The 27,037-nt window shown below is 33.7% G+C and overlaps 3 protein-coding genes and 1 long non-coding RNA gene across 5 annotated transcripts; 3 read left to right on the top strand and 1 right to left on the bottom strand.

The window, feature by feature from the left end:
• The first annotated feature begins 8,341 nt into the window (after window positions 1-8,341).
• On the top strand, window positions 8,342-12,396 carry LOC106392348 (protein CER1-like 2). The gene is made up of 9 exons (XM_013833170.3): window positions 8,342-8,496; window positions 8,594-9,038; window positions 9,573-9,792; window positions 9,991-10,369; window positions 10,457-10,564; window positions 10,653-10,853; window positions 11,600-11,698; window positions 11,811-11,984; window positions 12,062-12,396. The coding sequence occupies exons 1-9, from the start codon at window positions 8,437-8,439 to the stop codon at window positions 12,260-12,262; spliced, it is 1,887 nt and encodes a 628-aa protein (XP_013688624.1). The 5' UTR covers window positions 8,342-8,436; the 3' UTR covers window positions 12,263-12,396.
• Window positions 12,397-12,996: 600 nt separating this feature from the next.
• On the bottom strand, window positions 12,997-14,429 carry LOC125585597. Its single transcript, XR_007322584.1, has 2 exons — window positions 13,386-14,429; window positions 12,997-13,300 (listed from the first exon to the last, which is right to left on the bottom strand). It is a non-coding gene; the product is annotated as an uncharacterized LOC125585597 (long non-coding RNA).
• Window positions 14,430-20,656: 6,227 nt separating this feature from the next.
• Window positions 20,657-22,396, top strand: BNAC04G07710D (protein FAR-RED ELONGATED HYPOCOTYL 1). Of its 2 annotated transcripts, none has more exons than XM_013835122.3 (3): window positions 20,657-20,811; window positions 21,602-22,050; window positions 22,127-22,396. In XM_013835122.3, the coding sequence occupies exons 1-3, from the start codon at window positions 20,765-20,767 to the stop codon at window positions 22,201-22,203; spliced, it is 573 nt and encodes a 190-aa protein (XP_013690576.1). In that variant the 5' UTR covers window positions 20,657-20,764; the 3' UTR covers window positions 22,204-22,396. The 2 variants fall into 2 exon arrangements, with proteins under 2 accessions (XP_013690576.1, XP_013690577.1); XM_013835123.3 differs by having other exon boundaries at window positions 20,668-20,870.
• A 2,049-nt stretch (window positions 22,397-24,445) lies between these two features.
• BNAC04G07720D (uncharacterized protein C24B11.05) lies at window positions 24,446-26,932 on the top strand. Its single transcript, XM_013835292.3, has 9 exons — window positions 24,446-24,658; window positions 25,281-25,362; window positions 25,460-25,525; window positions 25,607-25,704; window positions 25,797-25,834; window positions 25,917-26,004; window positions 26,083-26,358; window positions 26,490-26,555; window positions 26,645-26,932. Exons 2-9 carry the CDS (start codon window positions 25,323-25,325, stop codon window positions 26,798-26,800), a joined length of 828 nt encoding a protein of 275 aa, XP_013690746.2. The 5' UTR covers window positions 24,446-24,658; window positions 25,281-25,322; the 3' UTR covers window positions 26,801-26,932.
• Window positions 26,933-27,037: the final 105 nt, after the last annotated feature.

Genomic DNA, 27,037 nt, shown 5'->3' on the forward strand with positions numbered 1-27,037 from the left:
GGAAGGAAAACGTGTTGGTTTGACTGTCACAGGAGATTCCTACCACCTGATCATCCATATCGTAGGAGTAGGAATTTGTTTACGAAGAACAAGAGGGTGTTTGACAGTCCACCTCCGGAAATTTGTGGGAAAGATTTGAAGACACAACTAAGAGATTTTGGTGCAGAAAGGACGCCAGACGTCGGTGGACATGAGCGTTTTCCGGTAGATGCTGTTGGAGACCTACATAACTGGCACAAAAAAAATATTTTCTGGGATCTGCCATACTGGGAGGATCATCTGCTAAGGTATAATTTAGATGTCATGCATATTGAGAAGAACTTTTTGACAATCTCATGAACACGATCCTTAATGTTCAAGGTAAAACAAAGGATTATTTGAAGTCAAGACTGGATTTAGTCGAAATATGTGCTCGTTCAGAACTTCATGTTGATGAGAATGGTAGGGCTCCTTTTCCCATATACCGACTTGATGGAGAGGGAAAAGATGCGTTCTTTGATTGGATTTTAAACGATGTGGAATTTCTAGACGGTTACGCATCTAATTTGCGTAACTGTATCGACAGAAAGGAATGAAAGTTTACTGGCTTGAAAAGCCACGATTGCCATGTAATGATGCAGCACCTCCTTCTGTTTGCCTTCAAGGAACTATTACCACGAAATGTTCATGAAGCAATTGCAGGGATAAGTGGTTTCTTCCGCGATTTATGCACGAGATCAGTGACTCTTGAAGGTATTGAAAATTTGAAGACTAACATAGCAGTGATTCAGAGCAACCTTAAGAAGATATTTCCTCTCTCATTTTTTGATGTTATGGAGCATCTTGTTATTCACCTGGCAAGAGAATTGGAACTTGGTTGTCCTGTGCAGTATAGATAGATGTATATGTATGAGCGGTATATGTTCCATTTGAAGAAGATGGTGAAAAATTTAAGTAGGGTGGAAGGTTCTATAGTCGCACAGATGATCAATGAAGAAACTTCAAACTTTGCTGAGTACTACTTTCCAGCAGAAGTTCAGACCAAAAACAGAAGACCTGCTCGGCATGATGATAGAGGCGAACGGGCAACATATCATGTTACGGTTCCAGACATTTTCACAGACGTTGGACGACTTAGCGGAAAACCAAAGGACCGTCGATTACTGAGCAGGAGTGCAGTAATTTGCAAACATATTTGCTCACCAACTCCGAAGATGTTCTTCAATATGAGAGGTAATAAATAAGCTTACAAATTTTTATTTTAACAAGTTGAAATTTAAATCTTAATTAATTACATTATTGTCATCATATGTACAGGATTTTCATGGCAGAAAAGAGGTTCGAATATAGATACGCCACAGAGGATGAACTAGAAGAAATGAAGCAGAGAGAATTTTCTGGATGGATGTTTACTTATGCGAGTGCTTTAAACAAATTAAAATATTATTTATCACATATTTATACTAATTCACATTTATTAATATATAGGTGTCTGCTGGTTTGGCCAGAGGTGAAACATTTGACGATTGGATACGCGAGATGGTCGTTGGACCAAAATTTGTTGTGAAGTCATATCCGAGATTTTGTACTCGAGGATATGCATTCACAACTCAGAAGATTCGAGTACGACTTATGATGCTGGCGTTTGTTCTGCATCAGGAGATGATGTATACTACGGACACATACATGAGATTTTGGAAATCAAGTATTTGGACATGGTTGGATTGCGCTGTACTGTTTTCTATTGTGATTGGCACAACAACACTCTAGATCGAGGTGTGAGAACAGATGCATTTGGTGTTACATCAGTAAATTCGAGGCGAAAGCTGCAATATTATGATCCTTTCATTCTTGCTTCTTAGGCCGATCAGGCAATTAAATGTTAATTATTTAGAATGATTCATCATCATGTGTATTAATTTATAATTTTAATAGTAATTTTTTAAATGTTACAGGTTTGTTATATCAAGTACCCCCGGGTAAGGAACAGAGATGATCCATGGGTTACTGTTACAAGACTCAACCCGAGAGGCCGAGTTCAGGGAAGTTCTGAGCTGGAAGACCCACTACAACCAAGCACATCCGGCAACTTAAGTGCAGCAGAAGATTTAGCTGGAGTTGGCCTTGTAGTCCATTTAACCGACTTCGGAGAGGAAGCCGTCGTTCACGTAGAGGATGAACCAGTGATTGGAGAGTTTCACCAAGATGCAGATTCAGATTCATCTGGTGATAATGACTCGGAAACAGACTAGCATCGACTTTTTTTTTTTTTTTTTGGAATATTCCGACGGAATTCCGAGAAAGATAGTTCCGAGGAAGATAAGGGTTTCCTCGGAATTTCCTCGGAATATTTCAAAGAAATTCCGAGGAAATAGGCTTTTTAAACCGAAAACAACGTTTTGCGGTTTGAATAACACTTATATTTTTTTTTTTTTGACAAATAACACTTATATAACCCTTATTAAGTGTCTTAGACTGATTATGATGTCAAATATTTGTTCTCTACCCTATAATATACACTTTTCCGATTGTATGAACGAAATCCCCACAACGTAAGAGAAACACTTATACACTTTAATGAACGGTAAAGGGAATACTTTCAATTCGTTTTGAAATTTGTTATTTCATGGTTTATGATCATCTATACAAAGAATCTTAAATGGTATGCATTACAATTGTATAAGAAATGAAATACGACAAAAAAATTGATGTTTTGGAACCCCAAACACTAGTTCCTCGGAATTTCCTCGGAATATTCCGACGGAATTCCGAGGAAGATAAGGGTTTCCTCGGAATTTCCTCGGAATATTCCGAGGAAATTCCGAGGAAATAGAGTTTTTAAACCCAAAACAACGTTTTGCGGTTTGAATAACACTTATATAACCCTTATTAAGTGTCTTAGACTGATTATGAAGTCAAAATTTGTTCCTTACCCTACGATAAACACTTTTCCGATTGTATGAACGAAATCCCCACAACGTAAGAGAAACACTTATACACTTTAATGAACGGTAAAGGGAATACTTTCAATTCGTTTTGAAATTTGTTATTTCATGGTTTATGATCATCTATACAAAGAATGCTCAATGGTATGCATTACAATTGTATAAGAAATAAAATACGGCAAAAAAAATTGATGTTTTGAAACCCCAAACACTAGTTCCTCGTAGTTCCCTCGGAATATTCCGATGGAATTCCGAGGGATATTTAAGTATCCGTCGGAATTTCCTCGGAATATTTTCATTTAACCAGGCAAATATTTCGCGAAAATTGAAATTGGAATTCCGACGGATAGTATCCGTCGGACCCTAGGTTTTATAACCACGAGCCGCTTCTTCTTCCCCATTTCTCTCTTCTTCCTCTGCGCCTCCTCTCCTTCTTCTCCGGCGATTTACCCCTTCTCTCCGACCTCTTCTCCGGTGATCTCCCCTTTCTCTTACACAAATCATGTAAGGACCCTATCTCACTCTCTTAGGTTCTATTTGTTAGGTTTTTGTGTAGATTTGATAGATTTTTGTTAGGGTGATTGGTTAGGATTGTGATTTGGTTGTATAATAGGTTTAGAATTGTGATTTGGTTGAATAATTTGTTTTGTTGAATTGATTTAGAATTGTTTTATAAATTTTTGATTTTTTTCGTATTTATAAATTCGATTTTTGTGTATAAATTCGATTTTTGTATTTTACAAAATAATTTTTGTATATAAATTCGTTTTTTTGGATTTTACAAAACGTTTTTTGTATATAAATTTGATTTTTTGGATTTTACAAAACATTTTTAATATCTTTAAAACTTTTTTTTGTGATTAAAAACAATTATTTGGGATTTAAAATTTTTTTTTTTTTTATATTTATATTAGATAAATTTCTATATTTATTAAACTTTTTTAATATTATTAAAACTATTTTTTGTAATTATTAAACTATTTTTTATTTATTAAAACTATTTTTTGTTTATTAGAACTATTTTTATATATTTATTAAACATTTTTAATGTCTATAAAACTTTTTTGTGATTAAAAACTATTATTTGGGATTTAAAAAAAAATAATTTTTTTATATTTATATTATATAAATTTTTATATTTATTAAACATTTTTAATATTATTAAAACTATTTTTTGTAATTATTAAACTATTTTTTATTTATTAAAACTAATTTTTGTTTATTAGAACTATTTTTATATATTTATTAAACATTTTTAGTGTCTATAAAACTTTTTTTTGTGATTAAAAACTATTATTTGAGATTTGTTTTTAAAAAAAATTTAATTTATGTATTTCTATATTTATTAAATATTTTTTTTATAATTTACAAGTCGCATGATTATCAGACCCGGCTTCGACAGCGTCGTGGTCGTGGTGGTACGGGGAGCCAGTCTCGGGATTCCAGCCATTTTCAGGATTCCCCTTCGCCCCACAGCTCCTACCATACATCTCCCTCTGCTGCACCCGCTCCTGCTCCTCTCGCTCCCGCTGCTGCACCCGCTCCTGCTCCTCCGGGTCCTCCAGGCGTGATGAGTTTTGCGGAGTTGGTTCGACAGCCCTGTCGTGACCATCTTCCCTATCTCACTCCGTATCCACATGGACGGGGTCAAACATGGTAATTAAACATTTTTTTCATTAAAATTTGATTCATTATAAAGCGTTTGTTCTTTTTATTAGGTTCAACTGATCCAGAAACGGGATCAGCGCATAGATCAAACGTATGATGTACTCGGCCCTCGACAAGGAACATCCGACTTTCACTGACTTCCCTACCGACAAGCAGCATCTGTGGTTTCGGCAGTTTGCGGTAAGTATTCTAATTTTTTTACTTATATTTTTAATCTTTAATATAAATTTTCTACTAATTGTGTTTTTTATTTCCGCAAGAATTCACCTGGAATTCCGATGAGACGCTCTTTATCTATCACCACTTCGTCCATAAAGTTATGGACAACTACGGGAAGCAGATCCACGAGTGGAAGAAGAAGTGGGAAATCAATAAGGTTCGATTTAATTTATTAAACAATTTTTTAATTTATTAAAGTATTTTTTAATTTATTAAACTATTTTTTTTTTATTAAAAAGTCCCAAAGTCGATAAACAACACGGTCTGGACGGAGTTGTGTACGCATTGGGATAAGGAAGAGACGAAAGAAACGAAAGAAACTTCTTACACCAACTCCACCAACCGCAGGAGCGACCGTAAAGGGAAGAGCGTCTTCAAGCATAACTTGGGTGCTCAATCTATTGCCTCTCTGGAAGATCGCATGGTAAGTTCAGCCGCTTTTTCTTCTATTATTTAAGTTTTGAAATTTTATTTTTTTGTCCATTTCTTCTAATTTCTAACGTTTCTTTAATTTATGTTTTTTTTCAAGGCGGAAGAAAATGATGGCGAGCCGGTTGATGATCTCGCCCTAATGAAGAGGGCGTATACCAACAAGAAGACCGGCCAGATTGATGACGGTCTTGTGAGGGAAGTGGTCAGCCTGGTCCAAACTCAGGTGCAAGACGAAGTGTCTCAGCTTCAAACCGAGGATGACGCTTCGACGGCTTCGACCAACTTATCCCGGTTTCGAATCAACGAAATCGTTGAATCCGTAAGTTCTTTTTTTTAAAGTTCAATTTATTTATTTATTGATTTAAATTTGTAAATTTGGCTATTTTCTATTTCAGTCGGTTCCAAAGAAAAAGGGACGTTTGGTCGGTTTGGGTCGTCGCACCCGGTCGATTCCTCCTTCTTCTGCACCACCGCCCTTTGTTGATCCAGAAGTACTTACGGATCAGTTGAAGGACAAGGATGATCGCATCTTTGTTGGAGACCCAGATAGCGGCTCAACAGGCGGGCTATGAGGCACAGAGGAGGCTGAACCAGCAAATGATGGAGATGATGCAGAGGATGTACCCGAACGAGGTGTTCCCGGACGTGCCAGACCCGTAGTTTTTTTTTTTTCCAAAAACTCGGAATGTTTTATTTTTATTTGTGAAACTTTGAATATTAATTAATATGATTTCAATTTTAATTTTAATTTTATATTTTCGAATTTAAATTTCAAAAAATTACTTTTTAAAAAAAATTAATATTTTTTACATTCCGAGGAATTGAACCCTCGGAATATACCGAGGGACATCTTCCTCGGAATATACCGAGGGACCCCGTTCCTTGGAATATACCGAGGGACATGTTCCTCGGAATTTTCCAAGGGACCCGTTCCTCGGAATTTTTCGATGAAAATTCCGAGGAATATTTCGTCGGAACTTCCGAGGATTGGACCATCGGAAAGTCCATCGAAATATCCCGACGAAGTTCTCCCTCGGTATATTCCGAGGAGCTTTCCGACGAACTGGTGGTTCTCGGAATTTCCTCGGAAATTTATTTCCTCGAAATTCCGTCGGAAAATTCCGAGAGATTTCCGAGGAAAAATGAATTTCCGAGAAGTTATTTCCGAGGACTTGTTTCGTCGGTATGTCGTCGGAATAACGTTATTCCGACGACATACCGACGATTTTTTCCCTCAGTATGTCGCTGTTTTCTTGTATTGTAATAAGGTTCTCATAATTAAAATTTAATCAAAATTAAAGAAAAGAAGAAAGAGTGTATCATTTAAGAAATTTTAAAATACTCTTGAGATACTCATTTCACACTTACAATTTTTTATTGGCTTTACTTTTTTATAAATTAGAATTTAATCAAATGAAACATATTATATTCTAATATTAATATTTTTTTGTTTGAGATACTACTTGGGTATGGGTAGTTTTTTTTTTTTTGTCAACGGTATGGGTAGCTAATGGATGGACATTCTCTAGTAAGGAGAGTTTCTTTTTTTGCACAGTGTAACTTAATTAAGTTTATGAAGTAATAAGTCGGTCTTAAACTATTTTTTGAATTCTTAAACAAAGTAGGTATCCAAACTGTAATCTACCCCACAACAAACCCTTAAGAGCATCAATATCCCAAAAACCCACAAGAAGTTCTTATTATTTTTTTTTTTTATTTGATTAAAAAAAAATTAAAAAAATAACCAATCGCGGACCGCTACGTGTCGTGGAACCCGTAAAACAGTATAAGATACACCCAATAAACGTTTTTTATTCTGCAACTATAAGAGCATGATTATTGGAAGTTCTTAGGGTGGAGTTCTTAACGGAATATAAGTTAACTGATTGAAGGTACTTTTAGCGGAATACCTTCAATCAGTTAGCTCTTAAATCATTATTACTCATCAGTTTTTTAGCGGAATATAAGCTAACTGATTGAAGGTACTTTTATTTCACTAGTATTCTTATTTTATTAATTACAAAAAATACCTTCAATCAGTTAGCTCTTAAATCATTATTATTCATCAGTTTTTAAAAAAGTATCTTGCAACTAGAAAAATGATAAAAATGTAAAGATAAAAGGAAAAAATAATATTACTTGAAACTTAATTTATGGCTGGTACCTAACTTTGCTTCTATGCATTAATATAAGTTGTGTTTCAAAAAAAAAACAAAAGTAATCTTATTTGAAACTTTTTAAAATACTCCTAAACCCCACAAATACCACTTATCACTTATTTAATAATTTATTTTATTTTTTTAAATATTAACATTTATTCTGTTTGAGATACTTTGTAAAAAATTACCAGCAAACATGCTCTTAGAGCATGATTTGATTATCATGTGAGGGTTTCTAAAATTTTTTTTTTTTTTTTGGTTTTATCTGATTTAAAAAAAAAAATCAAAACGGAACCAATCGCAGACCGCCACGTGTCGTGGGGCTCGCAAAACAGTATAACAAACCGGCCAAAAACGATCCGGAACTGGAAATTTTGGGGACCGCCTTTTCAAAAAAAACTAGGACCCACACCCTTATTTGACGCAGAAACCCATTTTGGGTTCCGCCATAAAGGTGCTCTTACATATTCACAGTTAGTGATTCGCTTTCGGCAGTCCCTCCCATGGTTTTATCATTTCGAGCGCTGTGATAACGTATTAAACAAAGACCCCAGTTTCTGTGGAAAAGTAGCTCCTGTAATTTCAACAAGAAACAATTTATGAGAGATGGGTGCAAGACTCTCGCTCATGCTAGTTGGGATTAATTCTTATTTTAACGAAAACATGAAGAAACAAAAAAAAACAGCAAGGAATTCTCAAATAAAATATGTTGCTAAGTTTGTGTAGTCAATTCAATAGCTTAGTATTGGGGAATCGTGCAAATTCAAGGCCATTTAATAAAGCCTCCTAACTCCCCACCAATAAAACTGGTTCTCTCATCTGTTAAACATAGTTTGGTTTAAGAATCTTTTTAAAAAACTTTCGGAAAAAAGAAACTCTCACATGTGCGCCGCATGTGAATGTGATGCCCTCTATTATATCTATGCATGTGTAATGTGTTTGTGTATAAATACACACACCCACGCACACACAAAGTTGCCCATTGGAAGGACGTGACCGAGTAGTCATCATTATCAGCTATCTTACGGAGAAGAATGGCGTCAAGACCAGGTTTTCTCACGGACTGGCCATGGACACCTCTTGGAAGCTTTAAGGTCATTGCTTCATAGCATCTTTATATGCACTTATAATCCGTTGTTTATATCAACCGTTAGCCTTAACGTTTGTATATAATATGAATAAATATTTCAGTACTTGGTGTTGGCGCCGCTTGTTATCGATAGCATCTACTCATACGCGACACTGCGAGATCACGATAAACTTTTGGTCGTAGCGCTAATGGTGTGGCGTATTGTTCATAGCCAGGCTTGGATAAGTTTCTCCCGTTACCGAACTGCCAAGGGAACCACACGGATCGTGAACAAATCCATAGAGTTTGAGCAAGTCGACAGAGAACGAACCTGGGACGATCAGATCATCTTCAACACTATCATTGTTTACTTAGTCAAAGCGTACGTCATAAGAAACAACCCCGTTCCCTTTTGGCGACTTGATGGCGTGGTTCTAACCGTTCTCCTCCATGCGGGTCCTGTTGAGTTCATCTACTACTGGTTTCACCGAGCCCTTCACCATCATTACCTCTATTCTCGATACCATTCACACCACCACTCCTCCATTGTCACCGAACCCATAACTTGTACGTCCACATATAACTTATATATACTTACAGCACATACAATAAAACGCATTACCCTATTACTCTTTCTCCGTTTAAATGATTAAATGTCTATAACTTTTCAGAAGAATTAAAAAATGTTTAAATTCTAGTCCTTTGGAAACAAGTAAACTCTTGGATTATGTTCTCTTTTCTACTTTTGTATTACTTTTAACTTTACTTAATTGAGCAGTACTATTAACTCGGTAAAATGGTTTTTAATTATACTTTTACATTGAAAATTCAAAACAACACTTTCTTTGAAGGGTATGTGTACTACATAACTAAATTCTGAAATCTTATTTATAAAATAAATGTAACAGCAAAATCGTATATATATAAGTGGTGTTGATTTTCAACAAAACATGATTTTTCTCATAAATTTTTATAACTATTTAATATAGTGTATTGGGTAAAATAATAGATCTTACAACAACAAAAATTGACGTTTCTTAAATAAAAGTAAGACTTGCATACAATATACCAATAATATTCTGTATGGTTTTGATATTGCAGCGGTGGTACATCCTTTTGCCGAACACATTGGCTATACATTAATCTTGGGGATACCTCTAATAACGTGTTTGCTATGTGGAACGGTCTCTGTAGCCTCGCTCTTCCTCTATTTAACTTACATAGATTTCATGAACAACTTGGGTCACTGCAACTTCGAGCTCATTCCAAAACCTTTCTTCTCTCTTTTCCCTCCTCTCAAGTTCATCTGCTATACTCCTTCGTAAGTCCTTCACAATTATCTTGAATAGTATGTTTAACCATTAAATGAGAATCTTAACATAGTGTATAGTTTATGTTTTGCGTTTAGGAACCAACATTTAGTGTCTTAATCAAACTTCACTTGTAGATGTAATCACAAAAGTTAAAAAAAAATTTTTTGATTAAAACAACTTTGAGACTAAATATGTAGTGATTGCAGATTTCACTCGCTCCACCACACGCAATTCAGGACAAACTACTCTCTATTCATGCCAATGTACGACTACATTTACGGTACTAACGACAAGTGCAGTGACTCATTGTACGAAACGTCATTAGAGAAAGAAGAAGAGAAGCCTGACGCAATTCATCTAACTCACCTAACATCACTCGACTCTATTTACCAACTCCGGCTTGGCTTTGCTTCCCTCTCCTCGCACCCTCTATCTTCTCGGTGTTACCTATTACTCATGAGACCCTTCACTCTAATCCTATCTTTTATACTGACTTCTTTCTCTTTTCGAACCTTTGTCTTTGAGAGAAACCGCTTCCGTGACCTCACCATTCACTCCCACCTCCTTCCCAAGTTTTCATCTCATGTTGGCCTCTACTCTCTCTTCTCTAGTCTTTACAATATATCAAATAACTTCACGTTTTCTAATAACATTTTTTTTGTTAATCAACAGTACATATCGCAGCAGTGTAAAAAATCTATCAACAAAATGATAGAGACGGCTATCATTGAAGCGAACAAGAAGGGTGTGAAAGTAATGAGTTTGGGGCTATTGAACCAGGCATGCAATTAGTTATTCTTATGTTTTGCAATTCTAACGAGAGATATGCTCTATACGTAAACCCTAACTGACACTATAATATGATTAGGGAGAAGAATTAAATGGGTATGGAGAAATGTACGTAAGGAAGCATCCAAAGCTAAAGATAAGGATAGTAGATGGAAGCAGTCTTGCAGCCGAGGTGGTGGTTCATAGTATTCCTGTTGGCACGAGAGAAGTTCTCTTTCGAGGCCAAGTCACAAAAGTTGCTCGTGTCATTGTCATTTCTCTTTGCCAAAATGGCATCAAGGTAACTACGTACATATATATTATTATATGTTTTATTTTCTCTAGTTTTCAGTAAATATTTATAGAATATTTTGACCCAAGAAAATATTTAGATATTCTTACCTTTTGCCTTTTGGTAAATTATACAGTACAATGATACTTTGCTTGTAAGAATTAATAATGATCGAACGTTAATAAAAACGTAGGTTGATATTGCAACTAGGGGCGGATTCAAAAAGGTTTTTAGTTAGGAGTACAATATAAAAATAACAAAACATAGGTTAAGAATATATATATATATATATATTTTCAGTTTTCGTCACTAAAACAATTTTTGTAATTACTAAAATAATTTTATTAAACTGAATGAACTTAAATTATTTAAGAAACTAAAACTAATAGGGGCATGTGGTCCATACGGTCGCACCGCGTCTGACTCTGCATGTAGCACGTACATTTTTATAAATTCATAAGCTTTTTTTTTTTTTGTGAATTCAGTCAAAAGAAATTTCGTAATCAAATCCATTGACAAAAAAGCATTTTTTTACACGTAAACAATGTCACATGGCCTACTTTAAGTCCAAATCAATCTACCATTTTTGGTTTCAGGTTACAAAATATATTCATAATTAATGTTTTATACCTTTGACTGTAATAGTTAAGTTCATATTTTAAAAATATTCGCTTTGGTCTAAATTAGTAGGGACCCAATTAATAAAATATTTCAATTCTTTTACAAAAAAGGTAATAAACTATTTCAATAAATAGGTGATGGTGTTACGTGAGGAAGAGCATTGCATGCTAGCCGGATACCTTGGCGGGCATTGTAAAGAAAATCTGGTGCTCACAACCAATTACTCCCCAATGGTATGTGTAAATTGCAAATGGCATTAATAAATATTAACATACTAATTAACTCATACCTAAGTATTATTTACAAAACCATGTAACATATATATATATATATATATGCATGTAGATTTGGTTGGTGGGAGATGGGCTAAGCAGAGAAGAGCAGGAGATGGCTACAAAAGGAACTCGTTTTCTTCCTTTCTCTCAGTTTCCTCCTACCCAACTTCGAAAAGACTGCTTTTACCATACCACTCCAGCTATGATCATCCCTGACTCTGCTCAAAACATCGACTCTTGTGAGGTATGTACAGGTCCTTGAACTCTAGAGAAACTATATTACAACTAGTTATGATGTATGACACGTTTCTATGCACATAGAATTGGCTGGGGAGGAGAGTGATGAGCGCGTGGAGAGTTGGTGGGATAGTGCATGCGCTTGAAGGATGGGAGGAACACGAGTGTGGTCTTGACGGTCCAGTTGTTAATCCTCCAAGAGTTTGGGAAGCTGCTCTTCGAAATGGTTTTAAACCTCTGGTTTTGCCATCTGTAGAGACCAAAGGATTGAGCAATTGTTACTAGTAATTTATTAAATAAATGTTGTACTAAAGACCAAAAGACTTTGTAAGAAGTAAACCGTAAGTTCGTAACTTGGCGACCGGTTGCATTTGTCATTTCACTTGAACTCTTTTATTAAAAAAGAATTAATAAGGTTATTAATTTTTTTTTTGGTTTCGTCAAGAGTATCGTTATCCATGGTTTCTTAAGGCGGGGTTCTTAGGAAATATAAGAAATTATTTCTTAAAGTATTTTTAGGCCATGATTATTGCAGAATTTAAAAGGGTTTCTTAACCAAAACTAGTGGCGGACCCTACCGAAAATTATAAAAACCAGTGACAGAAAAGCAAAATAAGGATCGATCTTTATAGGATTTTTGACTGTTCGCGGGCCCCACCGACACGTGGCGGTCCGCAATTGATTCGCCTTTTAATTAATTCTTTTTTTAATTGGACAAAAAGAAATTTTTTTTTAAGAAACCCATAAGAGGTTATAGGGTTAATGATGTTCTTAACTTTTTACTAAAAAGTTAAGAAACAGTTTTTTATATTCCCCTAAGAACCCCGCCCTAAGAAACCATGGACAATAATGCTCTAAGAGCATGATTAATCCGGGGTTCTTAGGATGGAGTTCTTAGCGGAAGTTAAGAAACAGTTTCTTAACTTCCGCTAAAAACCTCACTCTAAGAACCCCGGGTTAATCATGGTCTAAGGTCACTTTTATATTAGTTAATGAATATATCGAATCTAGTGGCTTAACCGGTTCAATATGGTTATACTTGATAATGATATATCGGTTTACATCGACATCTCTGTGGAGACAGATTCAGCTGTGCCTTAACTTCAAGAAGCTAAACTGAAACTACTTGTGACAACAACTCAAGAATGCTCTCAGATCCCTCGGTAAGAACTTCTTGTCAGCAAAATCAATCACTCAACCGGTTATCTGGTAACCTATGAGAGTTCTGCTCAATGGTTCAGATACGATTCTCAACCTTCTCGCTCAAGTTTCTCTCCTTTAACCATGTTCTCTTCTCTCATGTCTTCCCTGTACTGACTCATCCTGACCAACCAAGCAAAACCCACAACCCTAATTTAGTCTTGTTCAGTTTGAATCTATGTTAAAGAAACAAGGAAGGTAAAAAAACCTTGAGACAAGATCAGTAACAGAGATCCCAAGCATCCGGATAGCAAGCAATGCTGCATGGGTGGGGAGTTGTTTATTGCAACTGTCGCCACAGGAACACCCCCCAAAGAAAGATAAATGTTTGAAAAACTGCAAGCAATTAATAGCTTAAGTGAAACATGAAGCAATGAGTGCTTTACCTGAACGATAGAGAGAAGTGCTTACCTCTTCTCAGTTCTACAGTAGCACTGTCGTCAAGCTATGAACCATGTGACCGTAGGACAATGAACTTGCTGAGCAATTCTCTGAAGGATCTAAAATCGTAACCTTTATAGCCATTTGGGAAGCAGCTTGGCAAATCATACGACCCAACTGTCCACCTCCCAGTACTCCCACAATTATCCATGGACAGTTTATTCTCACTTTCAAAGAGAAATTTTTTTCAAAAAAACATTAGAAAATAGTTCCTTCTCCAATTACACTAACTTTAACTTCAAATCTTCAGAACTACAAGTCAAGCACAGCTGCTTTAGTCACTCTTATTTTCATTAGTGTTGGTGTGATATAATCTATAGCATTCAAGAAATGGACTTGAGACTAATTGTCATGACCATTATACCCCAAAGACAAAATTTTGCAGCCTACTTATGTATACATGAACATGAAGTTTCTGTTTCAGAAACTGAGCTCTGTTTCAGAAGCAATATAGGCGCACAATATTACCATGATCCAAGCATGAAAGACAAAAACTTTTAGAGAAATTAACATACATAGAGATAGGTATGCAAATAAGTGACAAGAAGGAGAATGCTAGACAGACCAAAACAGAGGAGGAGCTCTCAAGCAAAACATAAGTCAGTCAGTGACAATAGCTTAAACAATGAAAGGCGTATTAAGAAGAAGAAGAAGACTAACCTGGTTTCGAGCTATTGACAAGAGAAAAGATTCGAGAAGTTAGCTCCAAAGGTTCCATCTTTATACTGTCGAATCTGATTCACTATGTTAAGAATTCTCAAGTGCAGGGTTTTTCATGGTCCACTTTACAATTCGGTTTAGATAATACCAAATTACAAACCTCCTAATTTCGCCGGTTCGCAAGAATTACCGGTTTAGTTATTAATTCAAAAACCGAACCACATATGATGGGCTCGAGCCCATTTAAAATAATAGTTAAACATGTTTAGATGAGAAAAAATAATATAATGGAATAAAATTTCTTTCATTTGCATATTTCACTCGTTTATTTTTTATTTTTATAATTTTATTATTCTCTGCATGACAATCATTTAAAAGTAAAGTTTGTATGCTTTTTCATATGGCAGAGGCGGACCCACACACAATAAAGAGGTGTCAAGTACCACAAGTTCAAATATAAAAACGTAATTTGTTAGCTGCGATCAATAGTGAAAATAGTTCAATTGGTTATGTTGGTCCCAGCTAACAATTAAATTTATAAAAATATAGTGAAAATAGCTCAATTGGTTAAACCGTTAGATGCGATCAGTAGTGAAAATAGCTCAATTGGTTAATTGGAAACGTAATTTAAAGATGATCTGATGATCGATTGTGAACCTTAATGAAATTTTATTTTGAAAAAAATATATACAGAACATTCTAAATGAATCAGTAGAAAGGTGGATGGATGTGTAACGACCCGGTTTTAACAAACCATAATTAAAATTTGGTTTGATTATTTATTTAGGCTAAACCAATCTGAAAAATAATTTCTTCTTAATGGTTTAGTGAACCGTAGCGCAACCATCTTTCATCACCATCATTTTTTTCATTAGCCACCTCAAGCCATCTTCACGTTTCTCCCTCCATTAGTTGGTCCAACGACTATCATTGACTGTCATCTTCTGGGAGTAAGTAGCCAACTCTTTTCTCTACGTGTTATAGAAAGCGGATCTCCAATCGGATTTGTATTCTAAAAGTTATGTGTGTTTTACCAAGGGATATTTCTGCATAACACATCTGAGACCATTATTGGGGAAAGTCAGGAACGGATTATCAAATCATAGAATTTTGACGTCAAATTTTCATGGTAAATTCTAAACTCACAGATCTACCTATAGCAGAAGGCAGATCATCATTTGGAATTTCGGTTTAAATGTTATGGTTGTTTATTTGGGACTGATCTCTGCAGAGCGAGTCCACGAACAGTCAACTTCATAAGCGTTTTCATGTTTATCCCGACTGACTTAGAAAACGAACGAGATACCTTTGGAAAGGCCTCGTTGTCAGCTTTCCAGATCATTCTTCAGATCGACAAACTGAGGTACAGTTAGGAAATTATGGCCATTTTAATTTCGGGTATCAACTCTGTTCAAATCCGAAAATCATAAACCTAGTCTTCTAATTTGGAAACCCTAAATCTATTGTTTTAGAAAAGTTTCTTATGGACCTAAGCCATTAATTCTCGTGCCGCAGTTGACCGTATCCTCCGTTGTCCATTTCATCCAGTGGCTAAGGTGAGGGTTATTCCGTTTAATCTCATGCTAGTTTAGTATTACCATTATGAAAAGTTTAGTTTCGAAACATGTTCCGTCTCTGTGAATCGAGTCTAACTGGAGTCTTGTTTATTTTTATTTTATTCTTTGTCTAAACGGGAAATTAGATGATTCAATAGTTGATTGATTTGGTTGATGTTAAAAGACGGTTATATATAAGTATACATATAGTATGGATTGATTAGCCGGATACAGGGAAGTACTTCTGTATCGACCTATTTGTGTGGAGATTACGGGACGTACAGGGAAGCACTTCTGTACCACGTATGAGCTGCGGACGTACAGGGAAGCACTTCTGTACTACGTGGCAATTGTTTGAGTTGAGATTGCGGGGCGTACAGGGAAGCACTTTTGTACCACGCATGAGGTGCGGGAGTGTAGGGAAGCACTTCTATACTACGTAGCATTGTGTATGAGGAGAATGTGGGAGTACATGAAAGCACTTATGTACTACGCATACTTTTGGTATACATGAATATTTATTCTATATCCGTATGAGGAGAATGCGGGGTGCAACGAATAGCTATGTACTATAAGCGCATTGGTTGTTATGTGTGGCGCATTAGGTGCCGTGTTTGTTTCATGCTAGAACTAGGCCTACATAGTCGTAGTTCTATGTACTGAGTCAGTGGTTTGCGGCTTAGCATCTCATACATCACTGAGTAACTCCCCTGTTGCTCACCTCTCTTTTCTCCCCCTTCCAGGTGAGACTGTCGAGCATGAGTGATTGCTATCGGATTAGTGTTTTTGGACGTTTACTTCTTTCCATTTCAGACTTGCGGATTTTATGGTTTTATCATATTTTCTGGATTTATTCCATTATTTGGATTTATGACTATTTGTCGGATTTAAGATATGTGCAGACGATTTATGAGGATTAATAAATAGAGATTTCACGATTATTATTTATTATTTTATTTTGGAGAGTACGGGTATTACAGGATGCTGTGGAGATGGATCTACTGTTTCTAAATACATAAAAGTTCCTAATTAGGCTATCAATAAGGTTGACTATGATGGTATAGGTGTTGCTTTATATCGAAGGATAATCAGAAAGGTTCCTGCTGACGATGACATGCCAGTGAGACCTACCTTCGTTCACTACATGTTTAGGGACGATGTGTAGTGAGTTATATGCCTATACATGTGCTCATCTATATTGGTTTGGTTTTCATTTTCAGAGAGTGGGTAAGAACATGGCGAAGAGAGTGGGTAAGAACATGGCGAAGAGAGGAAGAGCTACATGTGCTTCCTGCTTTATTGATGATACAATGATGTTAATTGATACAATGATGTTAATTGTTCTAGACACGGCTAAACTATGTCCTAGTGTACAAGAGGAACTATAAATATTTTCTTAGAAAACTGTTTAAAACTGTATTAATGACTTCTTTACACAAATAAATTTAAATAAAAATTATACATATCATCGAAAATATAGATTCATTTCATAATTCTTATATAGGTTAAGATTTGTAAGTAAATGATCGCCACAATCACTATTTAAATATTGATTTTGAGAAACATCCTCAATTTTATTTTCCAGATGATTTAATACAACTTTCCAAAAATATTCGTTGCATGGTAAAAATGTAGAGCATGATATATTTTTGATAATTCTGGCATTTAAGCATCTGAGAACGCAAAATTGACTCTTCATTGTTCTTGGAAAAAGTGTGATTTTGTTAATGGTTTTGAAAACAAATCGATTCTCATATTTTTGTAGTGAAATTCCCCTGCATTTTCACCAAAATCATAATAGAAGTCTAAGGAAATTTCATGCGACACGTACAACTTGAACATTTTAACTGGAAAGGCAAAATCATTAAATGAATTAAAAAATTAATCAACAAAAATAGAAATAAATGACTACTGAATTTTTTCAAGACACTCATACATATAATTCTATAGTATTAAACCAATGAAAATTAATATTTTGTTTGTATTAACATCCCACATACCCATAATTTCAATTTTATTACTTATTTCACATTTATTATCATAAATGAAAAAAGTTTTATTTGCTTCTTCAATTATCCTAAGTGTTAATATCTGAAATGTTTGAATATGATGCCAACAACAACACATTATCTTTTTTTGCCATACAATTATCTTTTTTTTTTGCCATACAATTAACTTCCACCAATATGATGAAGATTTTCCATATTGGTATTGTATCTTAATTTAAAATAAGTGCCAACATCATCTATGTTTTGAATTATACCACAATTATGATCATTTTGAACCATGTCACCATCATAATCATCATGAAGCATACCACGGTTGAAATCTTCTTCCAAAGAATGCATAACCTCATTATCCATTGTTCTCACGTATATGGATAAAAGTAAAAGAAAACCATGAAGAATATAATACACCCAATTCTCAACTACTTCGACAATACATTCAACAGCAATACTCGCAAAAAAAAAAAAACAAGAGCAGTATGACTTGAAAATCTAAGCTTTCCGAATTTTCATTTTTTAGAATTCTGATTACTTAGTGGGACATGTCTCTCTAATTATTAAACCAGACCAATAGAAACTAAAATACTATTTTATTATTATAATGCGAGCTAACATTGGAAGATGTTACCACATTCTTGACAGAAAATATAGTCCAAAAGTAATAGAAAATATTTGAAATGTTTTTCATAAAAATACTTTAATGGAAGACATTTCATGTATCAGACTATGACTTGTACACTGCATATTAGGAAAAACGGCTTATTCATGCCCGCACTATAAAGCCAGAGAAAATACATACCCAAACAATATTAACGTGCCAAAACATTCCTAAACTAAATAAGAATTTGAATTGCATACCTAATTCATAATAAATAGCTAAAACATTTCTATACCCGGTTATATGATGATTTGGACTATTTTTTAAAAAACATTTGTAGTTTAGTACCTATAATTCTATTTTTTGTTAATATGCCTTAAATAACTTAAATAATCAAATTTATCGTATTTATAATTTTAATTTGGAAAGTACAATTTTATTTTATTTTACCAGATTTTAATTAAATTTAAATAATAAATTTAATTATTTATCAGAAATTTAGTTATCATATACAATATATTAATTAATTTAGTTATCAAAGTATGTTATATACCTTATTACAACATGAGAATTAATTATAAATAATCTTACTCATATGTAATATTTACAAGAAATACACTCGATTTATATTTATATAAAATTTTCTTTACAAATATAGTCATTCAAATTTTAATCAACATAACTAAAAATACTCTTTAGAAATTTGATTTTACAGTAGAGATCTTTAATAATATTACCCTTACTTAATAAAAAGAAAAGAATGGCTAGTTAACCAAAAATAGTTTCAAACGCAGCATCTCAAAAAAAACAAATATCGCACAAAACCACTAGACCATATTAAATTATTTTTATTTTGCTACAAAACTAGTATGTAATATTAATAATATACAAAAAGTTTACAAAAATATTTCCCGATTAATTCTCTATAATTACCAAATAATTGATTCGGCGCTAGGTTAGGGTCAAACGCACACATTATGCCTAGTGTAATTAACATTGGTTTTGATAACTACAAACAAAAATTACAAATTTTTAATTTTATTTATATTATATATATCACACAAGCACATAATAAGATTTGCAACTAAAATAACCTAAGAAAATATAAAAAATATTTTATAAACTTTAAGAACTAGTGAGATTAAATCAGACTTTAAATTATGATACTGTTTTTATGTTGTTTTCTATTTATTTAAATTTTTGTATCAAATATTACAATATGAAATAATAATAAAATAATATATTTATATTATTAAATCTATTTTATTTGATAAAAAATATTTTTATTTTATATATCACCATATATTAAAATTTATTTCCAATTTTGAAATTATAAATAAGGCCAATTTGATGATTTTAATTATTTGTGGCACTTTACAAACAAATAAAATGATAAAAAGTAAAAGATAATAATTTAAAAAAATAAATCAATATATTTTAAAATGGACTGACACGTGTCAGTTACGAGGCATGTTTTAGCTATTTATTATGAGTTTATGTATGTAATTCAAATTCCTATTTAGTTTATGAATGTTTTGGCACGTTAATATTGTTTGGATATGTATTTTCCCTGGTTTCATAGTGCGGGCATGAATAAGCCGTTTTCCCCGCGTATTTGATGGATGAAGTTCTTTACAAAAACAAGTTGTATGTGGTATTTAGAAAAAGAACATTTACTTGAACAATTGTATGTGGTATTTAGACATTATCCAAAGCCCGTTAAGATCGTTATGGGCCAATTGTAAAAGAAAAATTACAAAACCGTATGGAAAAAGTTAAAAAGAAAGGATCCCCGATCCCGTGAAAAGAGATGGGCCACCTCTCCGGCGCCTGGATTCTTCTGTTAGGGCATCTTCGTCCCAACTCTATTTTTTCCTCTAAAATGGAGTAAAAGTGAATATGAAGTAAGGAATGCTCCAACCCAATTCCATATCTCAATCCATAATTAAATTTACTCCATAAATGGAGTAGTTTATTTTTTGTTTATTCATCGCTTCATAATGGAGTGAGAAATGGAGCAGGGTTAGGGTTAGAACAATTTTATTTATTTTTACTTTTACTCCATTTTTTTTAAAAAAATAGAGTTTTATATAGAAGATGCTCTTGGGTTATAGTACACGAGCGGAATCAAACACCGTATAAACGGAATCGACGGTTTATATTATCTACGTAGAAGACACGCACCTGCGCGAAGTTTGGAGTTATTTATGACATTAATATTAAAAAAGTTTCCAGTTCGAGATATTACGAACCTCCGAAAGGGGAAAGAGCAATTTATTTCGTCACTTTAAAAAATTAACGAGGCAAAAAACTCTTTAAGCGATCTATGCCTGAAGAGGTAGTGGTTAACAAGAAGAAATCTGAGGTTAACAGGTCTTGGTTTCTGAATCTTTTTCTCTTATTGTTTTGTCACATGAATATGCGAGCCTCAGGTATTACTTCCTACTTTGAGCTTTCCAGATATTAGATCTCTATGTATTATACTACCTCCGTTCCTGAAAGTAAGATGTTTTAGATTTTTTTCTTGTTCCACAAAGATAGATTTTCTATATTGTTAAGGTACTTTTTTATACTTTTGAAGAACATTAATTGAGAATATTTGAATTGATTAAATTTCATTGGTGGAAAGTTATTGGAAAGTGTATAATAAAGTAAAAAGTAAATTAAATTATAAACAATTATTAAATTCTTAATAAGCGTGCATACTCTAGAAAATCTTACTTTCAGGAACAGAGGGAGTATAATCTTACTATTAATTATTAAACTAGTCTGTAATTTAGAGATCAAATATCTTCCTCTTCTCAGTTCTTCAAGAACTTACTGATTTATAACTTGTATCATTGAATGTATTCATGTGAACTGTTGTGATTGAGAGTATTGCCGTCTGTTAGCTTTATTTTTATAAATGTGATTTAGAGAAACCCTTATCAAGTTCAAGATCAGTAAACTCGATTCAATATATATATATATATATATATATATATATATTTTTTTTTTTTTTTGGTAAAAATGTTAAGTATATTTACCATTTTCGGATTTGTGACAGAGTACAGTGGTTAACAAGAAACTCGATTCAATATTGGTGATTAAGATCCACTAAATATTTATATTTATAATGAAATTCTTATATTTTGATCATTTGTTGTTGTTTGGTTTCTTGCAGTTTTCATGACATGATCAGTAGTAAACATGTGTTGAATATGGAAGCGGTTGAGATGAGCAAGAAGAGGAAGTTTCAGACAGATCAATCAGAGTTATCATTATTACCTCCGTCGAAGCATGCTTGTTTTGACAATGCCGCTTTTTCCGACAGTATCAATGGGAGATCAGAGCTTGATTCAGACTATTCAGTGTCTTGTGTGAACTCGACTTTTATGGAATGTGAAAATGAGGTGGAGATGAAAGAGGAATCATCTGGATCGTGTAGTGAAGACAAGATGATCTCTTTCGAAAGCCATCTCGATTTCATCTATGGCGCCCAAAACCTAGAGGATTTTTCAGACAAAGACATTGAAAACATTATCTATCTTGATGAAGGAGAAGAAGAAGCTAAAGGATGTAGTAACACTGCTAAATTTGTTCTGTCCTCTGGGAGATGGACTGTTGACCAAGGTGAAAACTGGTTTTTGGTTTTCTCCATACCGGTTTTCTGAACCGGGTACTCACTAACTTTGTTTCGTGGGTGCAGATTCTACTCGGCATGGCACAAAGAAGCCTACGATCGATCAAGAATTCGAGCAATACTTCTCAACGCTAATGCTGTGACAAAATGATTTTAGACTCAAAAACATAAATGAAGATGTGTACAGAGAGCTATTTTGATTATGTAGTCTCTTATCATTTTTATTCTTGTGAACAATAAAACCTTCATTTCAAAGTGATTAGAGAGGTTTTTTTTTTGAAATGTTTGTAAACAGGATACAGATAATAGTAAGAACATAAAAACACTGTTGTATCACTAGTATCTCAAGAAAGGTGCTTGGTCAAACTTTCATTGCACCTTCACCATGAATATAATCAACCTCGAGTCAATATTTTGGGTCCTTTCTTGATGAAAGTCCAGTTGGGCTTTGTGTATCAAATACTCAATTCTACGTTTATTTTGATATAAAATCTAAAAGTACATGAAATCAAACTAAAACTCACCGAAGTATTATTGTTAACCGAACTCAATTTGAATATAGATAAGACCATAACAGAACCAAGAAACTGAACTCAAAACCGAATTGGAACTAATATCCAAATGGCTACTCCTATCTGGCTATCTGTTCTCCTGATCAACCATATATATGGTTTTTCTTTATTAGGGCATGCTAGCTAAAAGCCTAAAACCATATACTTTGATTGTGTTGATAATCGATAAGAAATAACCCTTTGCAACTCTGTTCTCCAACTTGCAAGATTTTGATTCTGTAAAAATTATGAAATTAATGATTTGAAAGCGACACAATGGTCATATTCGAGAAGCGTAATCACACATGTACGTAATCATAACTTTGTAATCGTACTTTCTAATATGAAGAAGTGTGTATGCATTTCTTCTCTTTCTTTTTTCCTTTTCATCAATCACGTAGAAGTTACACAAGTCGCCATTGTAAAGGAAGGAAAGAAATTATTGATGCGAAAGGAACACAATGGTCATTTTCGAGAAGCGTAATTACACATACACGTATTCATGAACTTGTGAGTTATGATAACAATGGAAATGAATTAACTCGTTCCACACGCCACGTGTGTCACCAAAACTATGTAATGATAAGTTGTAGCTAGATGGTTTACATATTAGTAGTGAAAAAAACTGACAGGATATTTTGAAACATAAAATTGGCACTATGTTGCAAGTTACAACAATTTAAAACTGAATCCGTGACATTCATGTTCAATTATCTAGATTTCAGATATTTCTATATTCGGATTCAGATCAAATTTTTACATAAGAAATAAATAATAAAATGTAGTATAAAACGTTTAAAAATCAAAAAACAGTATATAAATTTATATTTTAATGTTCATAAAATGTATAATATAAAAAAATTTAAAATCTTATTTTCATTTCACAGAACTGATATATTCAAGTTTTGAAATATGGATATCCTAAAAGTTAGATATTAATGGTGCCTAAACTATATTGATTTGTAAGAGAATGATTACTAGTATACCGGAAAGTCAAAACAATAACTAATTGGGAGTGAGTGATGAATGTTATTTGTACTATCCGAGTTCTATAAAAATAACTTATCATAGGAAACAAAACCGTGTGGTACAAGTCTTCTTATTGATCAATTATATTTTGATTGCTTTGTTGATCAATTATTGAAGTGTTTGTTAGAAACAAACACACACAAATACTAATCAAGAATAATAGAGAATGCGAAGATGACAGCTCATCGCCTTAATTTTTTTTGTATTGGTCTCTCATCAATCATCACATGTTTCTTTTGTTCAATTTTGGTCGTTGATCAATAGCTAGCTGTATCTACACCACCACACACATGATTCCGATGGAGTATATACTTTATAGCTGTGTTACTGTTCTCAATTCATATAAACAATCAAATAAAGTATAGTAAAAGTTGTTAAGTACTAGTCGCAAGAAGCAAGATCGTAAACTAAAGTACCTATTGCCTTTTAAAATTTGTAATCCTGTTGTTACTTTCTCCAACTATTCTTTTAAAGATATACTGATACGACTAAACATTTAGGATATAAATTTCAGAAATACATTTCTGAGAATAATTTATGATGGCATCAAGCCAGCGACGAACCGATAATTTAAAGGTAGGTATTTGAGGTTCAGTGTTCGGCTTGAACTGTAACTTTTGCTTATTACATACTATTAGATAAAGTATGTATATAATAGTTGAAAAATAGATGATAAGCTAATTTTGTATAGTCAAAAGGTATCGTCTAGTTCCGGTTGAAGCAAAGAAATTTTCGTTTCAAATTGAACACGTTACGTAACTGTATATATAAAATTAGTAGTTTATATTACAGAAATTATGAGAAATACAAAAATGAGAAGCATTCTGTAACTTAAAAGAAAAATAAGAAATGGGAAGCACGTAACATATTATGGACGTGAAAAAGTCGAAAACCGCGTTTGGCTTTCTCCTCTATATAAAGCATGTTGCCTCTAATCTTTCCCCTTCCCTTTCTTCTGCCTAACTGCCTTGTTTGGCTCTCACCATTTGTCATCTGCGTTTTCATTAGCTTGCATCAGGTCCGATAATATATATGCTTCTCCCCTTCTCTTTGATATGTTCTTTTCTACATTTTAGGAAACAACAGGTTATATGCATTCAAGAGTAATTATTGTTTCTAAAAAAAAAAAAAAAAAAAAAAGTAATTATTGTTTCTATTTCTCCTCATCGTCCATATGAAAGAACTACATTGTGACTAGCCTTTGTTAATTGATATACATAAGTTCTTAACCACGCCACTATTTATATGAGACAACTTTAGTTTTTTTTTTGCTAAAAACTTTAGTTTTAGTTTCACTATTTCGTTACGTTTTGATTATTTCTCTTTCTTTATTTTCCTGAGTCAAAACATATCATTTTGTTTCCCAACGTTTTTAACTTCTCATGAAATATATTAATTTTACAAAAAATGAAATATATTATTCTTTCATTCTTTTGCCTTTTATTTAAACGTTCCGATCATGTTTTCATTTAATAAGTGTGAAACTGAAACCAGTCAATCAAAACATAATCCCCAAACCCATTGAGAGTTAAACTTGAATACTTTGGCTGTTTTACTCCCATCATTTTTGTCTGAATCTCTTTTTCCTCCCCTTCTTGAATAAGCATGATGTCACTGAATTAAGATTCCCTGTTATAAAGGTTCTAGAGGAGTGAGTAAAATCAGCGACTCATCAACTTAAAATGGAGATTGAGTACCCCAAATATGACACTCTTTTATTTGGTAAGAGGCAAATTCCTCTGTTTTTGTTTTTTCCTCAAGAAAATTACTCTGTTTTTCGTTTCTCTAAAATATGCAATATTTTGTGTGAATTTTGCAGATCTTGATGATACCCTTTATCCATTGAGCTCTGGGATTGCTAGAGAATGTGGACAGAACATCAAAGGTGACTTTCTTCTTTCCATATAAATTTCTTGTGCCACAAGTCATACGAGTATTGAGGCTTTGGGATTGACCTTTTTGGTAGATTACATGGTGGAGAAACTTGGAATCGACAAGAGTAAGATCTTAGAGTTGTCTAATTCACTTTACAAGAATTATGGAACTACCATGGCCGGTCTCCGAGTAAACCTTGCTTCTCTCTTTTACTTCAATGAAACCACTTTAATTATCCCATAGGTTGATTCTTGATCATGTTTGACCATAATCATTTTCAGGCCATAGGTTATGACTTCGACTATGACGAGTATCACAGGTATATATATATACATAAGCTCTATCAATAATATAACAAATCATATATTGATTCTAAAATTTATCGTAATTGTTTTGAGCAGTTACGTGCACGGGAGGCTACCTTATGATAACATCAAACCAGATCCCATTTTAAGAACTCTTTTACTTAGCCTTCCTCTTCGCAAGATCGTAATGTTTCTTCTACATCTAATCATGCCTACAAAAGTTAAAACGTATTGATTATATGAATCTGTCACAATTTTGCAGATATTCACGAACGCTGATAAGTTACACGCAGCTAGAGCCCTGGAGAGGCTAGGGCTCGAGGACTGTTTCGAAGGAATAGTTTGTTTTGAATCATTGAACTCTACCAACCGCGATAACATTCATGGCAACGATGAGATCTTCGACATCATCACATACTTATCGTCTGATCATGAACATCCACTCTCCGGTTTGCCTAAAACACCAATTGTCTGCAAACCGTCTGAAACCGCCATAGTAAAGGCTATTGAAATCGCCAACATTGACCCTAAAAGAACCGTGAGTGGTCAAGCTTTGAATCTTGTTGAGACCCGTTTGTTTACTCAGACATTAACCGTTTTTTTTGTCTTGTAGTTTTTTTTTTTGAACTTTAAAAGAGTAAAACATTGATAACATTTTTTGTCTTGTAGTTGTTCTTCGAAGACAGTGTTCGAAACATTCAAGCCGGTAAACGCGTCGGTCTAAGTACCGTTCTGGTGAGTTAATTAAAACGTTTATTCCTCTATAGAATTCAACCATGGAGAGTGAACGGTCGAGATTAATGGGTTATTTGAACTATGAATAGGTGGGGACTTCGCAGAGAGTGAAGTTTGCAGATTATGCGGTAGAGAACATTCATAACCTGAAAGAGGCTTTGCCTGAGCTCTGGGAATCTGAGGCTAAGCCTAATAAAGTTAGGTACTCCGGGAAGCTTGCCGTTGAAACTCCGGTTATAGCGTAATCGACACGCATTTCCTTATTTGGAAGATTCCGGCAGAGAATTGATTGTTATAGTTTCTCTTTTGTAATAATCTCTGCTTTTTTTTATTTTGTAAATAGCATCTGCCTCTTATTATTATTATTATTATTATTATTATGAGTTAATTAATAAATAAATATTAAATAAGAAAATCTAAAGGAGATGTTATGCAAATGGATATAGGAAAAGAAAGATATATATATTTTTAAGACAAGGATG

The sequence above is a fragment of the Brassica napus genome, chromosome C4 (genome assembly GCF_020379485.1).
Source record: "Brassica napus cultivar Da-Ae chromosome C4, Da-Ae, whole genome shotgun sequence".
NCBI lineage: Eukaryota > Viridiplantae > Streptophyta > Magnoliopsida > Brassicales > Brassicaceae > Brassica > Brassica napus.

What these genes read in the sequence shown, in the direction of transcription:
- LOC106392348 (XM_013833170.3), top strand. Translation starts at nt 8,437, where the DNA reads ATGGCGTCAAGACCAGGTTTTCTCACGGACTGGCCATGGACACCTCTT. An exon ending in TTCATCTGCTATACTCCTTC is followed by an intron (nt 9,793 to 9,990) that starts GTAAGTCCTTCA and finishes TAGTGATTGCAG; the next exon opens with ATTTCACTCGCTCCACCACA. An exon ending in AAAACATCGACTCTTGTGAG is followed by an intron (nt 11,985 to 12,061) that starts GTATGTACAGGT and finishes CTATGCACATAG; the next exon opens with AATTGGCTGGGGAGGAGAGT.
- BNAC04G07710D (XM_013835122.3), top strand. Translation starts at nt 20,765, where the DNA reads ATGCCTGAAGAGGTAGTGGTTAACAAGAAGAAATCTGAGGTTAACAG. An exon ending in AAGAAATCTGAGGTTAACAG is followed by an intron (nt 20,812 to 21,601) that starts GTCTTGGTTTCT and finishes GGTTTCTTGCAG; the next exon opens with TTTTCATGACATGATCAGTA. An exon ending in GAGATGGACTGTTGACCAAG is followed by an intron (nt 22,051 to 22,126) that starts GTGAAAACTGGT and finishes TCGTGGGTGCAG; the next exon opens with ATTCTACTCGGCATGGCACA.
- BNAC04G07720D (XM_013835292.3), top strand. Translation starts at nt 25,323, where the DNA reads ATGGAGATTGAGTACCCCAAATATGACACTCTTTTATTTG. An exon ending in ATGTGGACAGAACATCAAAG is followed by an intron (nt 25,526 to 25,606) that starts GTGACTTTCTTC and finishes CCTTTTTGGTAG; the next exon opens with ATTACATGGTGGAGAAACTT. An exon ending in ACATTGACCCTAAAAGAACC is followed by an intron (nt 26,359 to 26,489) that starts GTGAGTGGTCAA and finishes TTTGTCTTGTAG; the next exon opens with TTGTTCTTCGAAGACAGTGT.